The sequence below is a fragment of the Astatotilapia calliptera genome, chromosome 18 (assembly GCF_964374335.1).
Source record: "Astatotilapia calliptera chromosome 18, fAstCal68.1, whole genome shotgun sequence".
NCBI classification, from domain to species: domain Eukaryota; kingdom Metazoa; phylum Chordata; class Actinopteri; order Cichliformes; family Cichlidae; genus Astatotilapia; species Astatotilapia calliptera.
In genome coordinates, this window is record NC_137439.1 from 8,414,428 (window position 1) to 8,430,819 (window position 16,392).

At 40.4% G+C, this 16,392-nt stretch overlaps 1 protein-coding gene across 1 annotated transcript in view; it reads right to left on the reverse strand.

Moving 5' to 3' along the window:
* Positions 1–14,130, reverse strand: part of LOC113011429 (contactin-associated protein-like 4) — a 163,400-nt gene extending 149,270 nt beyond the window's left edge. The window contains exon 1 of the mRNA XM_026151015.2: positions 13,949–14,130. Coding sequence (XP_026006800.2) covers positions 13,949–14,033 — 85 coding nt within the window. The 5' untranslated portion in view covers positions 14,034–14,130. The remainder of the gene's footprint in view (positions 1–13,948) is intronic.
* Positions 14,131–16,392: the final 2,262 nt, after the last annotated feature.

Genomic DNA, 16,392 nt, shown 5'->3' on the forward strand with positions numbered 1-16,392 from the left:
GTCACTCAGTGTTCTTGAGATTATCTGTCATTAGGCTATGATTATAGCACACACTCCAGCGGATGTGAACCAGCTCAGAGGGGAGATAAAATCCTCAAGGAAGACTGATGAGAGAGGGGGAGAGTATTATGAAGATGAAGACATGCAAAGTAAAAAAAAATTCCATTAAGGCTAAACTATTTGAGAAAAATATCCAAACGCAGTTTTTCTGACCAATTTTGCAATTTCTATTTAAATTGGAATAATTTTCCAAAAACTGAACCAAAGACTTTTGGCCCAGTAAACAAGATATTTTTAAATCAAGAGTAATTGCTGACATTTCTTACATAAATAAATAAATATAGGGACATGTAGGAATAATTTAAACAAGCCAGCAATAACACCGGGACAGAGAAAGCAGATTAAACACGTAAGAGGCCACTAGTTTTCCTTTTTCTTGGCTGTAAACACAGATGTTCAGCTTAAAGGGTGACAAAATGAAAATACTGAGGTCAACCCATGTATAAGTATTCCACTTTTGGCAATGTATAATGTCAGTAAGAAGGGCTGTCCTTAATACAGTCATTTCAGGCAGGTGCATCTCCAAGCCCCACCCACCTGCTGTTTAAACCTTCTGTTTGCAAAGAGCAACCAATCAGAAGGATGTTGGCTTAAAGGGACAGCGGATTCACTGTATTCACTATTGTGAGTACAACATCAAAGTACTCATAATGCATTGCCTGTATGCAAAAACAAAACAAAAAAAATGCAGAGTAGCAAAAAAACTGCAGTTTCTCTGATGGCCACTTGAGGCTGGCTCCAGAAATGAGACAGTTCAGTCCCCTTTAACTTCCATGTATAAACACATGAATTTCTTTTGCCATATTAAGTTCTACCGACCGTGGCTCAGGGGGTTGGGAATCGCATCTGTAACTGGAAGGTCGCCAGTTCGATCCCTGGGCTCTCTGTCTTGGTCGTTGTGTCCTTGGGCAAGACACTTTACCTTACTTTCCTACTGGTGTTGGCCAGAGGGGCCAATGGCGCGATATGGCAGCCTCGCTTCTGTCAGTCTGCCCCAGGGCAGCTGTGGCTACAACTGTAGCTGCCTCCACCAGTGTGTGAATGTGAGAGTGAATGAATAGTGGTATTGTAAAGCGCTTTGGGTGCCTTGAAAAGCGCTATATAAATCCAATCCATTATTATTATTATTACATAAGAAACAAGAAATGGGCATTTCTGTGTGAAGCCTGCTTGTTTAGTTTTTTTCTAGGTACTCTGGCTTCCACCCACAGTCCAAAACATGCACCTTAAGTTAAATGATGCATCTAAATTGAGCATGGATGGGAGGTAGAGAACTTATACAGGGAAAAAAAGCACTGAATGTATGATTAAATGAGCCTTGTAGTCTAGAGAGCTACATAGATGTTCATTTTCCATCTCTATGGTCCACCCCCTCATCTGTAACAGCTGTATGCAAAATGATCTGTTTTATAACTCAACTGTTTTCATTTGGTTAAGGCTTAATGTTAGGACAAGTGCTAATTACTGTCATTTCTGGTTCTAAAAAACCAACACGGTGGTGGCGAGAATGCTCATGCTTAGAATTCAACATGCGAGGCCCAGAAACCAATGAATGCAGATTATCCCTGCAGGACATGTGCCCCACTATACTTCAAAAGTTCCCGGCCTCCAAACTCCTCAGATGCCAGCCCAAATGAACATCTGCGAGATGCCCCATACTAAGTCCAATCCACTGAGGCCCTCACCCCACAAAACCCAAAATACTCATTACCAACTATGCCCTAATGGGTCAGAGCTGTTTTAATTTTTGTTTTAATGTTGTGATTCATCAATGTAAAGCCTTTCCCCCCTAATCCTGATGAAAAGTGAAATATTGTTAGTGAAGAAACACAAATATCAAACCTCTCAGGGTGTATTTTAGCTCCTTCAGTTCATTCTGATAAACAGCTTTAGCCAGACCTTGCCCCTGGCAGCGGCAGAGCACTGAAACAAATGAAATGTGGAGGGAAAAGTCGACGTGGATGATTATTAAGTGAACGATGTGCTATAGGTGGACTCTCTGAGGAGTAAATAGCTGAAGGACAACTTATTGGTCTCAGGCATCTGTGGTTTGTGTTTGGTTATAGCTTATAAATTGCAGAAACTCCTCTGGGTCCAGAAGCTTTTCCATCTCGGCTATAAGGTGGTTTTAATTTCATGGCAGTACATATACTTTGAGTGGCAGCTTTTGTTTTCTAAATTTATATACCCTCTACAAGTGTAGTTTTTCATGTTTAAATTTCCCCTTAAAAACCATTCATCCACATATTGATTTATCCTTAATTCTGTAAGATGTCAGGGTATGGCTTTTATAAGTGTATTCTTCATCTCAGAATCATTATAATTTTTATTGCACAGAATAAATTAAATACATAAAAAATTCCTCTTTCTTCTCCATCCTAAAGAAGAAATCTGCTAATGTTCATACTAATACACAGCTATAGGCACAAGCTTCGCCTTCTGTATGACATTATTGTGTGTGTGTGTGTGTGTGTGTGTGTGTGTGTGTGTGTGTGTGTGTGTGTGTGTGTGTGTGTGTGTGTGTGTGTGTGTGTGTATTTCTTTTTTCCAGCTGCACTGACCCATTCCCCCCACAAGGAACATTAAAGTTTTATTTCTCGTTTCTCTTTCTTTCAGGGAGCATACTAGTCTTCATTCTATCGACTCCTGAGCCTGCCTCTGTCAATGCAGTCTTACGTTTAATCCACCGGTAATGTTCTAATATAAGTAACTGAGATTTACTTCATTCTCAAATGATCTTTATAGCATGACACAAAAGACAAAAAGTGACCCTTTTACTGTAAAAATTGAGTAACTGAATTAATTGTTCGGTGGTTACTTACTACATTAAACTCAAAGGCACAGATCTTCACTCTCTGCACTCTGCAAAGCATTTTAAGATCCTTCAACTCCTGTTTTTAATGTTACGCCCCACATCTTCACAAATAGTGGCACAGAATTGTTTACAATAACCAAGCTGTGGAAAGCCCAAGTCACACAGGCCTAGAGAGTGGTTTGCGACCTTCTGATCATCACCAATCATGAGGGAAAAATGTGTATTCCCCCACTGAGTGCAGGCAATTATTGGTAGTTGCAGTAGCTGAAGAATTACTGGTAAGTTATCCCTATTTTGTCAAATAGACTATGTGCACGTTAGCATATGCTACTTCCGGTGCGGAAACTCCTGTGGGGAGCTTTGTTTCCGGTGTCCTATTCACGCCCTGTTTACGGTCCAAAACAAGTTAAGCAAATGAATGAATCAAGCGGCGATTTACATTTCTATAGATGTCTTGGGCATTTACCCAATATATCTGTAAATGATGTTCATCGACTTGTCGATATTTTTTCCCCGAGCCTCAGAGCAAAATAGAAAAGGGATTCAAATGTTATATTTCTCAGCTGTCCCTCGTTTATTGCAGGTGTTATGTTCTAAAAATAACCAGCGATAGGTGAAATCAAGTAGCCAATTGTATTTTTTGATGGTGCAAAACGTTTGGTGGACATCGTGGACATACAATACTGCACTTCAGAGTCACACTGCTAGCGATCGATGCAGCGATTCTGTACTGTACAGGAGAGACGCCACGGAGGAGATCGTCTGCAGTGGCAGGACACAATGTGACGTAAAAAAACGTGCAAACTTGCACTAAAAAAATCTGCAAAACAGCGAGGTGAAAGGTGAACCGCCTTATTAGCGAACGACCACTGTAATTTTGAAGGTAAGTCACAACATACCCTTCGTAAATACTAATGTATAGAAACCCTTACCATTCATTTTTTGTGTGGCTTTTTTCACAGTTTGTTAACATGCTGTGGAGGTGTGTACTTGACTAGCTGATATCGACATAACGGGAAACATCTGGTTTGACTATAGTTCACCTGTAGTTTGAATGCTGAACATTTGCCTGTTTAAATCATAAGACCAGTCACTATACAGAGATGTGCTTCTAAATGTGGACGATGTGTCTTCTGCTGCAGTAATGCAGTTCTGCTTGTGTTGAGCGATGTAAACAACTGATCGATCTAAATTCTTTAAACGTCAAAATTGATCATTAGATTTTTTTATGACACAACAGTGGTGAGTGTTCCCACCTTCTGCTCTTGTAACTTAACGCGATCTTTCTGAAGAGCAAAGTAAAGCTACCGGAAATGTACAACCCTACATCCGGTCTCAAACCAGGAAGTTAGCATTTTCTCGTGCACAGGCTCAATTAAGGTGATTACTGGTAGACAGTAGCTTGAAACTGGTTGCAATGATGTATGCAGCTTGTCTGCAAAATGTTGCAAGCAGTAGTGAGATTGACAACAATATCCAGAAATGGTGAAAGCTCACCTTCAAAGTAAACATGGCACCTTTTAATTGATTGCAGCAGTATGTTAGAGCTTTTACTTTGGGTGCAAACCTTCACCATTTTGGTTTGAATTGCACTTTTTTACAACTGCTTTGGAAGTAAATAGCATTGCAGACAAGTCTGTGTCTCCTATCCAAACTGCAGGTGCAATCACAAGGAGGTTTTAATTGCTGTACTGCCCTCCTTGCGGCCAACTTCATCTATCAACAAGCAAGCAGTGTTTTTCTCTAGTGACGGGAGGTTGCCAGTAGGTCACCAGCCTTGGCCTAACTCAAGTACTGTATTTACTACCTTCCAGAGCCAAAATAAAAACAAGATAGGGAATATAGTGGACCAAAATCAACTGTTTCAAGTTATTCTGTATTTTGGGTGCAAGTATGGATTGGCAAACAGATATGTTCACAATGTGAAGTTTATTACTTGATTTCATCCTGCTGATGTTTTTAGCTTCTGGCATTCAACCCAAGGGGTCAGGAAAACGCTTTTTTAAATAACTACAATTACTTAAAGCATTGGACATGCACATACAAATGATTGCTTGTTTCTGAATTTCATGTTTGCAGCACCTCCTTATAATAAATTAGAGATGGCACGATACCACTTTTTAATGTCCGATACCGATTCCGATATTATAAATTTGGATATCTGCCGATACCGATATGAATCCGATATAGCGTATTTTGTAATCAATACAACTGTTTTTTATAAATATCATGCCGCATTTATAAGTTCATACTTAAGTTTTAAAAAAACAAGAGATTGAAGCTATTCTGTTATACCTGTATGCAAAAAATACACTCCACCCAAAACATTTTCTAGTTCAGCAACACTGATCAATCTAATAAATTTAAACCTACACCATCCTCCCTATTCTGGTATTTTAAAGAGTACTTATCTTCCTAACTAATAGGGTTGCCAACTCCCAGCAAAAATATTAGGGAGCCACCCCCCGCCCTTAATCGATGTAATCAACTTTAATTTAATGCAAGTGTAAAACAAATGCACAGAAATCAATTATTTTTCTACAATAATTAAATAGATTCAACATCTTGCTTCAACAGAATTGCAGACTGCACAGATGGTACCTTCCCAAAGGAAAAAAGTACTATGGATTTCTATACATTTAATCAGATGACCACTTTTGTTGTAAGATTCAGATAATTATTTATTCAAAGTTTTTAAATGACATAACAAAGAAAAGTATTTCTTTCAGGGATGAACTTACACACTTGCTTTACTTCTCTGGGATAGTTTTCGCTGAGATGAAATGCTGCGGTTAGGAAGCATGTAGCGAGGCTCCAAATTCTCCAACAGACCACCGACAGGTCTTGCAGACAACAGCCGCTCTATCACGTGACACATACTGCTCCGATGAGCTGGGTTACGCTAAGTAGCGCGTTTTGTGATGTGATTTTGTGATACTTCGGGTCGGATCACATTTTTTATTTCTCTCCGATATCCAATCCAGTCATTTAGGTCAGTATCGGACCGATACCGATACGTAATATCGGATCGGTCCATCTCTATAATAAATACATGACAGTTAGTCATCTGCAGTGTACTGGCATCACTCCCTATCACAGCCACATGGCAATCTTCCTTTTTGGATTACATAAATGTTTAAACAAAAAACATATCTGCCATATGGCCTGGTTTGCAACCTCAACCTAGTCTGATTTTCCAGGGTTGCTTTCCAGACCAATGTCAGCAATCATAGGTAAACCCCAGCTGAACAGCTCAGCAGGTGAGCCAAGAGATAAACATTATGCTGCAGCCATAACAGTAAACAGTTTATGACATATGCGTGAAATTTTGAAGTAATCAGTGTATGAATTCTTAAGTTATGACAAAAAAAAAATTGTGCCTTTTATCGAAAAATTGTAAACGTTTTTCGTTGAACCAAAATGATCACGTGTGCCAAACACAGACAACAGTTTACCCACTTCAATCTCGGCAGCTGTATAAGCTGTGCAACTGATTAAATGCAGTGCCACTATATAAGATGCTTCACAGTAAATGAGCAGTTCTTTTATTTTAGCTGAAAGTTGTTTCCAGCGACTGGCGCCTGTTCCACTCTGTAAGGGGAGCGAGAGGCCTACAAGGTTCTGTGAGAATAACAGCAAGCCAAAAAATGTTTAACCTTTACAAAATCTCACTATTCTGTTGGTATAAAACTCAAAAACATAATACACACGTTTTCTTTTGTATTGTATTCTACACTACTTTTACCTATACAAGTATTCATTGCCACTGGTTTGACTTCAGTCACCCACTCATCTTGTTTGGATGAGCAGTTCTTAAGAAAAGTGCAACGCACAATCTGTCCATTCTGCACAATCAAAAACAGAATGAGTCAGTTTATCCTTATTGTTCTCTTCTGAAACAGTAACGTAATGATTCCTGCATGTGGCATGTTCAGGGGAAATCTGTAAATATTACGTCCGAAAAAATAACCTGGGTTACTCTCTCTCCAGACGCACTCCCGCAGTGTCGTGGTCGCAGGAAGAACGGACAATTCGAAGAACAAGATTCCTCCTCCACAGCTGTCTCCAATGCACAAGCATAAAAATTCATTACTGAGGAGGCGGGAGACCAATATTGCACCCAAAGTAGCCTCTTCAAAATCTTTTTTTCATAATTTGAACAGATGGAAAGCGTGTGCTAGAACACCCATACCTCTACACTACAACTTTTCCTCCCCTGGAAGTTCATTACTTTACCACAAACGCTTCATCCACCTACACTTATATAGTACACCAGAGACAACAAGCTACTCAGAAGGATCTTAGGATTCAAATAAAGTGCATGATATTAGACTTCAGAGATTTACCCCTTGAACTTCACTGATAGTAGACTAGATATAGCAGTAAGAACTGGCTGACTTTCTGCAATAAGACTTGGTTGATGTCAGCGAGCGTCCACATAAATGAGGTACAAACCTCTAATGTGGATTTTTTCTTAATTGTTTTCTTTTCTGAGTAATACTGTCAGGAAGAGTAATAGCTGTCTTCATTCTTCATAATGGAAATACACACACACATAAAACAATTAACCAATAAAACCCCTCAAAAAGCAAAAAGCAAAGCTAATTAAATCCAGTAATTAAAACAGGAGTCTCAAAATTTGAAGTAGCGCAGCGCTCATATTTAATAAAATAAATCAGAAGAAAGCAGGTCATGATATAAAACTTTTAGAGGGCACAATTAGAGACACAGCAGTTTTGAAACAAACCTCTAATTACATTACTGTTATTCAACGCAAGGCTTCACTGTTCTGCAGTTTCTTGCTTTGCATCAATTCTACCCACTCAGTATAGCAATACAAAATCTTTGGCTCCTTCAATGCTCAGTGCAAACCGCTCCATCGTCAGGTTGTGGACACATTTGTGGTTTTAGCTGAAATTCTGTTCTCGCAAGGTGAATTTTTAAGAGATTCACATGAGTAAACTCACCGCTCTAGTAAATGTTTCTTTGCTGTCTTAAAGATTTTGCAGGTCAACCTTCATAGTGCAGGTTGTTTCCCAGCAGGCAGCTAAAAGGATTCACTATAAGCTCTGATGTTCAACATGCTTCACACCGAGGCTGGTTAATATTGCTTTAAAATTCCATTTAAGCTTGACATCTTCTCTTAATAAGGATTAAAATATTAATTGATGTTATATAATATATACATTATATGCTATTATATATATTAATAAAATAAACAGTTTCTTTAAAACTTACTGGAGGAATTAATAGCCCCCAAATAGTATTTAACCTTCAGTATAGAGAACGTTATTTTTATTGTCTTCCTCCCATCAGCCCTAACCAGACACAGCAGTTTGGTCCCCTCCCTGAGCCTGGCAATCGGGAGTTCTCCTTCCCACTGTCACCAAGTGCTTGCTCAGAGAGTCATTTAATTGTTGTTTTCTTTCTGCTATTGTACGATCTTTACCTTGCAATAAAATGTATTGATGTGACTATTTGGCTGTCCATCCATCTTTTCTCTTCCACTTATCCTTATCTGGGTCACGGGGAGGTCGGGTGGCTGGAAAGCAACCCTATAGAAATTAATAAATAAAATGGAATTGATTTGCAAATTAACAAATGAATAGTCATCTACACATCACAATTTCTGTGCATGAAATAAAACTAAAAAGCATCGGCATCATAAATGAAATGTTATAATGTGTCAGTTTAATTATTAACTTTCTGCCACTGTACATATGTCCCCCTCTCAATCAGCAGTCTGTCAGAGTAGGACAGAACCATAGACAGTATAAAGTGTGGATGTAGTTACCATGACGTCACTGTGTGGTTTCTGAAAGACTTGAGATGTGTTTTCATTGTTGCCATTCTGTGTTTTGAAACTGGGACCTAATTGTGAAACTGCAAGCTAATGAGAACACCCCAGATAATCCTCCCTTCTGAAACTTAAAGTGGCCAGAATTCACATAATGGACTTAATCTTTTATTTTGTATGACCTAAGAAGACTGGCTGAACCTGAACACTCTTTAGAAAAGTGCTTACTGAAGTTAACTCCGTGGGCGGGTTTCCTACAGAAAATCATGGGTATTGTCCCCTGATCGCTATTAAAACGTCTGCAGGTTTACACTGGCTTCACTTTTCATGTCCAACTTTTGTACAGCCTATAGTTAGGACCTTCTTCCAGACAGTAGGAGGTGTATGAGAGTAACTTTCCACATTCTGCATGTATATCTCTGTGTTCAACACAACAAAATGGAGCAAAAACATGTTTCAAACAGGAATAGTGGTGCACTGACAGCACATTGTTAACCCAATTCAAGCACCAATGGCAGCTGACAAATTCTACAAATTCTACAGATTCTATGTTTCTATATTCTAATTTTCAATTCCATTTGTACTCCTGCATTTAGAAAAAAGCACTTCTATCCACATCAAGATTTGCTAACAGTTTGTTTAAAACCTGCAGGGTTTTATTCTCATTACCTCATTCTGACACCTAAAACTGACCTGAGGCTCGAGGCTCCAGCCGATAAACAGTTACTCACTGTTTTTGGAGCTTAAATGGATATTTTAGTTTTTATTTTTGTCATATAGCAGCTGCTGAACATACATTGACTCTTTTATGTTTTCATATTGGAAGGCGATTAAATGCACACTGGCTTTACGGCCCTGCGGGTAGCTGCTTCACACACCAACTTCCCTGAATCTCATCAGCTCAACTCCAGTGACAAAGCAGCTCGCTGCTTCGGCTAACAAGTCATCCGAGCGCCGTCGGTTGTTAAAATATGTATCTCTACTTTGTTGTCATTTAGTGCCACCTCCATAATGAACAGTGAACTGTCTCCGTGGAGAATTGAGATGTGAGGCTCAGGCTAAGAACTTGCAGCTGGGATCCCTCCATCTCTGCAGTCTTAACTTATTATGCTGCTGTGGTTTATGGTCCGTGCATGATGAGTGTGCTGCTGGGTCACGCTGAGCGAGATAATCACAGACAGAGACAGATACAGAGAGAGAGAGAGAAAGAGCCTAGCCAAGGAAAAGAACCACAAAGCAAAAAATAATGAAAACTGAGAGAGATCGACAGAAACACTGACTGTAACAGTGGCAGTTATTTTTTTAAATATTCATGCAATACTGGCAGGCCACTGCCATGGCACGACTTGTATGTATTTTCTAAGCTTTAAGTATGTGTTAGTAAACAGCCTTATCATTTAAAAGCTTCCATAAATCACTGATTTTTCCTGTCACTGAACATGTGAGACTCACTTTAAAAGCTAATTCAAGGCAAACGGACAAATCCTGAGATGGAGATCCATGATGCAGTTAGCTAAGCAGCTGTTCTAGGGAGTAAATTTCACTCTTAGTCAAACATGAAGAGAAATGTTCAGACTACGGGTTTTGAACCTGTGGCTCTGAGCCTCACGCAGCTATTTGTCAGTCTCCAGTGGTGATCACCGCAGCTTTGACAAAAAATAAAAAGCTGCTGTTGGCTGCTCCCTTGTCACAGAGGGTAGCGCCGCATGTTTCATCTGGCAGATTTTTTACGCTGGGTGCTCTTCCTGACAGAGATGGATAATGTTTTTCTTTAACAGTTAATTATCATTGCTGCCAGTGATTCTTTACATTCTAATTGTAACATGTATGCAATAAGCAGTAATAGCTCCTGCACGCTGTCATTGACAATGATGCTAATTTCTTCTTTCCCAGCTTTTACTGTGGGTACACCTCCTCGCACATAAATACGTACATGTGGAGCTGACAAGACGCAGCTGCATTGCTGTTTGTTCATTCATTTGATGACAATATGTTATGTTATTTTAAGTGCAATAGCTAAAAGCTTCTCAAAAAGTGTTAAAGCAAAGAGGGCAGAGCTGAATAACATGTCGACACCTTCCACTGTTCATGCGTCACTTGTGCTTCTCGTACAAGTAAACTGCAAATGTGTGATGGTCTCATTCTGACGAGAAAATCAAGCTGCCATCACAAGTTTTGCCAGATTTTTTTGATAAAATAGTTCCTTGTTGTTGTTTTGTTGTGAGAAAAGAAAAGCAACATTTGAAAGATTTGCTTTTTCAATCAGAGCTCCGTTATAAGGGGTGTTTTGCAGCCACATCACAAATTAAGTGTTTGAGTTGTTTCAACCAACAACAACTACAAATAGAGACATCTTATTCAAATGTGGGATTGTTGTGGGAGGCCAAGCGCTCTGTTGCTAATAAACCCTCAGATAAGCATTGCCATCAGCATTTACAGATACGCAGCACACCAGAATAGACTTTTTCACTTCTACTATCTTTGTCTCAGGATTACAATTGCACATATTACGTGTTAGACTGCAAATCTTCTGGATTTCCCTGTTAGCTTTCTTGCACGTGCAAAGGTGGCACAAATGGCTTGTCTGTTATTCCTGTGATACCGATGGCAGGCGACTCCACATACAGCTCCACACACCTTCAAGCTGAGCTGGAAAATGTGCAGAAACACATCTATAAGGGAAGCAAGGTCTCTCAGAAAAAAAAGATTTTGGGTCATAAAGTATTAACAAACTGTTTTCAGCTTCACGTGGAAGGACTCAGTGAGCAGGGAGGACACATGCAGAGCGGGAAAGATGAAGAAATGCGGAGGCATGAATTGGAAGAACAGTGATGGCGCAGTGAGACATCCTCTTTGATCCAGGTGTAGAGAAGAGATTTGGGTAGAGGAGGACAAAGAGAAAGACACTCGAAAGGAAAACAAATAGAGACGCATCTCTTCAGTAGGACAAAGGGAGTGGAGAGACACTGGCAGGAAACAAAAGGAAGGCTAAAAGAAAAACGCAACAGGCAGAGAGACAAGTCGGACAAGGAGGAACGGATGGAGAGTTCGCACCACATCTGAGTCAGAAGCAGCAGGAAAGCGAGGAAACAACTGAAGGAGAAACACAGCAGGTGGAAAAAGAGAGAGAGCCTGATATTTTGGTGAAGCTCTAGATGTTTTATTCAAGGAGGAAGGATGGAAACTACAAAGCCATCTACTCTAACTGCTTACACACGGCTTTGTCTACACTCTTTCCACAACACCATTTATCCATCATCTGTCTGCAGAGTGTGTCTCTTTCCTTACCTCATTACTGTTAGACAACAAAATCACACACAAACTGAAAGAGACTTTTTATGCGCCTTGTTGCTCCTGGTAGTCTACAAAGGGTGAAACATTAGGATTCTCTCTTTGCTTTTATGTTTAACTTGGTATTTCCACTCAATGATGTTTCAAATTATATAGAGACAAATAAGTTTCACAGAACTGTTTCTACTACTGTGTCTCAGAAATCCTAAACCTACAAATATGCAAATATCCATTTCAGAAGATGAGATATTTCATTATTTCACTTTGCACTTGTCTAAGTGGCTCACTCATATATCCTATACTGGGGTCTCAGTGCAGCCCATCACAGTCCAGCCTCTCTCCTTCCCTTAAGCAAAGAAAATTCACTTAACAGGGGAGAAGATGAGGACTAGCTGCTCCTTGTAAACAGAAGGTTTGAGATGACCATGTATATGATATCGGCTCTCTAAAACAGCACACAACCCCCCCCCTTCAGCGGATGAAAAGTGAATCCAGCCTTCTGGTGTCAAAGTGCCCATATATCATTCTGCACAGTGAAGCTCAAACATCCAAATGCATTAATAAGCACAACACTTCATGTATTTTCATGACTGCGCCCTTCTATCAAGTGGAAATATTCAGGATGTCTAGTGCATGCTTGCAACACTCAGCCTGACAAATGTGGTGTCTTTGGAAACTTTGAGGTCTCCACTTGAATTTCAAATAAAGCTCTGCGAGTGTGAGCAATGTTTGGCTGCACAGCAAGAGTTTCTAATGACTGTGGGATTCAGGGGGTCAGTGACTGTAAATATGGACGCGAGAGGAAAAGGGAACACGAAAAAGAAAAGTGGAGGACTTGCAGAGTAAAAGAGCTATGGAGAAGAAAGTGAAGATAACAATATTTTACACAAATCACGTCTTTAAGAGTGTAAGGTAGGAAAGCTATGAAATAAGAAATGAAAAGAAATCACTGAGCTGCGAGAAAAGAGAACAAGACAGGAGGGCGGGAGAGTCATTTTGCCATCTGTTTCCAATGTGTACAAGCGTATGGCATCTCCCTCTCTGCTCCTTTTGTCCATCTCTCTCCCCTTCGCCTCTTCTTTCGGGCAGAGGAAGATAACAGCAACGCCCAGCTTCACATTCCCACAATGACACATAACTAGAGACCTGGAGACTCACTAATGCTCAACTCAGACATGATTCAGTGATGAAAAGTGACATTTCTTCACCTAAGACGCAACCCAGCATCCTCTCAGTCCCAAGCCCACATCTACTGTACAAGCTGCATTCAACCTCTCTCTCGCTCTCTCTCTCTCTCTCTCTCTCTCTCTCACACACACACACACACACACACACACACACACACACACACACACACACACACACACACACACAGCTTCACCCACACTCTTGTACTCCGGGCAGGCTCAACATGCTTTGCCAAGCACAAAATTAACCAGAAAGCAAACACATAACCTTGCTGTATGGAGTGGATGAACTCGATTCAGTGGTTATCATAAAGGCTTCAGCCTACAGAGGTTTGAACACACAGCTGAGACCTTTTACTGACAAACACTGAGCTCTGTGAAACCTTCTGGGCTGCAGCATCCTAAATACAAAGGTTTTCAGGAGGCACTGTGAGTCTGAGAATCAGGAATCTTTGGAAAGATGTAATACAAGGGGCTTAATCACAAGGGGAATGTTTTCTAGAGAAGTTGACTTGTGCAGGAGGCTTAAATGTTGCTCTAATAAAAAGGGTAAAAATATCTTTAAAAACAATCTACTTCTTTAATTTCCTCTGATTGGCAACGAAGACGCGCTGAAAGCTGATGAAGAAGAAGAAAGCTCTTTATAAAGCTCGAATGTTAATTTAAAAAGTAACAAAAACATATCGGTCCCCCGTGTTTCTATCGCTCTAATCAGATGAATGGTGTCGTGTTTTAAGCAGACTCCCCGCACTTGCTGCGCTACCTGCGGGAAAAGTAAAAAACGCACAGCCGGCTCACCTTCTCCGGTCGTCCCGTATGCGCAGGAGAGAAGCAGGGCGACCTGAGCGATAATCCCAGCAACTCTTTTAGTTCCCAGATCCATGGTGAAGCGGTGAGAGGCTGCAGAGAAGCCCGGCGGCTGCTGGAGGAGAGAGACGAACGAACTCTCCTCTCCAGCTCCAAGAGAGATCTCCTCAAACCAGAACTGAAGGGGAGGAAGGGAGGCAGTGAGGGAGAGTGAGAAAGAGAGAGAGAGCGAGTCGAGGGTCTTACTACACGTTCCCAGCGGCAGCTTCCGTGCGCCTCCCTCTCCTCTGAAAGCTCTTCTTCAGTCCATCGATGTTTAATAAGCACAGTTTCAAAAGCCCTGCGCCTTGCAAGATTGGGTCCTTCAGTTCCAATGGGGTAATAAATCCTGCCAGGCAGACTCGTTTCACGTGAAATGCACATCCACACACAAATCCACGCCTTACTCAACACTTCATTTTTATGGTGTGTGCATTTTAAATCTCACTAACTCGAATGCTTTTTATTTACAAAAAGTAAAGTAGCTGTGCAAGCGCCTAAATCTGTGTACATTTGGAGCAAGTTATATTCCCGTGTGGGCTTAAAACGTGCGCACAGCTGGGGAACAAACATTCAACACAGTCACATTAGTTTAACAATAAATATAAACAAGCAATACAAAAAGTTCATAAGAATGAAGGCGATGTGTAATAGCTAATAAAAAAAAGGCTGTCATTACAACGTTCAGCTGTAAAATCTCATATAAAGCTGTATTTACATTTCTTGGGGAGAAATGAGGGGCAACATGTGTACAACTCCAGGAAGTACTGCCAAGACCCAGGCTAACCGAATCAGCTAGTGACTGTGCTTTACATTTGCTACCACACAAAGAGCTGAGCATCATCAATCTTCTCACCCAGCTCTCTAAGTAATCAAACAAGCATATTTTCCACAATCTTTGATTATCTCGTTGTTTTAAGTTGATTTTTTCAATTGTCACCAAGACATGACAAGTGTTTGCATTAGCATCTCATTACTGTCTTGAAAATGTATTCCACAAGTGCCCTGTACTTGGCTGTCTGGGGAACATTGGTGCTCATCTCTTTGAGATGCTGCAGATACATTAGAAGAACAGGTGGCACCCAGCGAAGGTGAGTCTGCAAAAGGAAAATTGTGGTATAAGCATACTTAATGTATTTGTGAGACAAGTTCACCAAACTAAAGCATGCTCTGCTTTGTTCTCCTTTTTAAGTCAGATGGAAACCATCATTTATAACATGATCCTTATTTTAAATAAGCTTTGTGACTGAGACACTTCTGTGGCCATAGATCAGTGAGCAAAGGGTTGCTTTCCCATAGACCTCTATAAAATCTGACTTGTTTTTAAACCCGAAGACGTGCCCCCTTCTGGCAACTGGAAAAAATAATGCAGGTTTTAGGCACATATGTGCTAGCTTCCCTTTTCAAATGCAGAAGCTACAGTGTCCATCTTTATTTTAAACTGAAGAAGAATATCAGCCTGTGTGTGGTTTTTTTTTTTTTAAATGACATTGTGCTACAGAGGGTACTCTGGATACATGGTCAGTGATTGTTGGGTTGTCAGTTGGGTTTTCATCAAACCAGGCAACAGTCGGGCACCATGTTGTGGAAACTCCTGTTCTGGAATAGCTAATATGGATATCTCCCAATTTGAATTTAAACAATAACAATGTTCTCTTTGAGCAAAATGGCAGCTGTCAAGTATTTCCCCTCTATCCACGACAAAACAGACAACAAGAAAACCTGGCCTTTTTTTGACCCTGCGCCAAACCAGAAAAACTCTTTGCCCATCGGTTCCAGAAACGACTGCTCTGCTAACAACTTGAATGATGGTGCTGATCAGCAGCTCGAAGCTCCGGCAGCCTGGAAGACATCAAACATTTTGCCGGTGCCTGATTACCAGCCTCTGGATGTTTTCAGTGCGGCAGAAGAAGATCCTACTGTAGCGTCATGGAGCGAGGCGGATGATATCTGTGAGCTCTGCATCAGGCTCAAGGAAATTGAGCTATGCAACATGATAGGAGAGACAACGAGCAACCAGGAGAGTGAGTGTGATAGCAATTACCTGTGATGTTATTAGACAACTTAATAGCTCACTTTAGAGCCACGGGAGTTAACACAGTTGGTTATTCTGCAGTTTTGATGAGTATCATCATTAGTATAACTAAACTAAATTAGTATCATTTAGTCGTCTGAAACTGATAAAGGAAAAGAGCAGAAGAGATATATGAAAAGAAGTGAAGCTGTGAAAACAATTGTAATATATTGTGAACAAAACATTCTGTTAGTGCTAAAAAGTTTTCAGATCCTACATAATATGACTGTCAAAGTACTACACATCACACGTCAGAGTCCTGCACTAAAACTGCTGCAAGTTAATGTTTTTAAATATGATAATAAATGGTTTAAAATAGTAA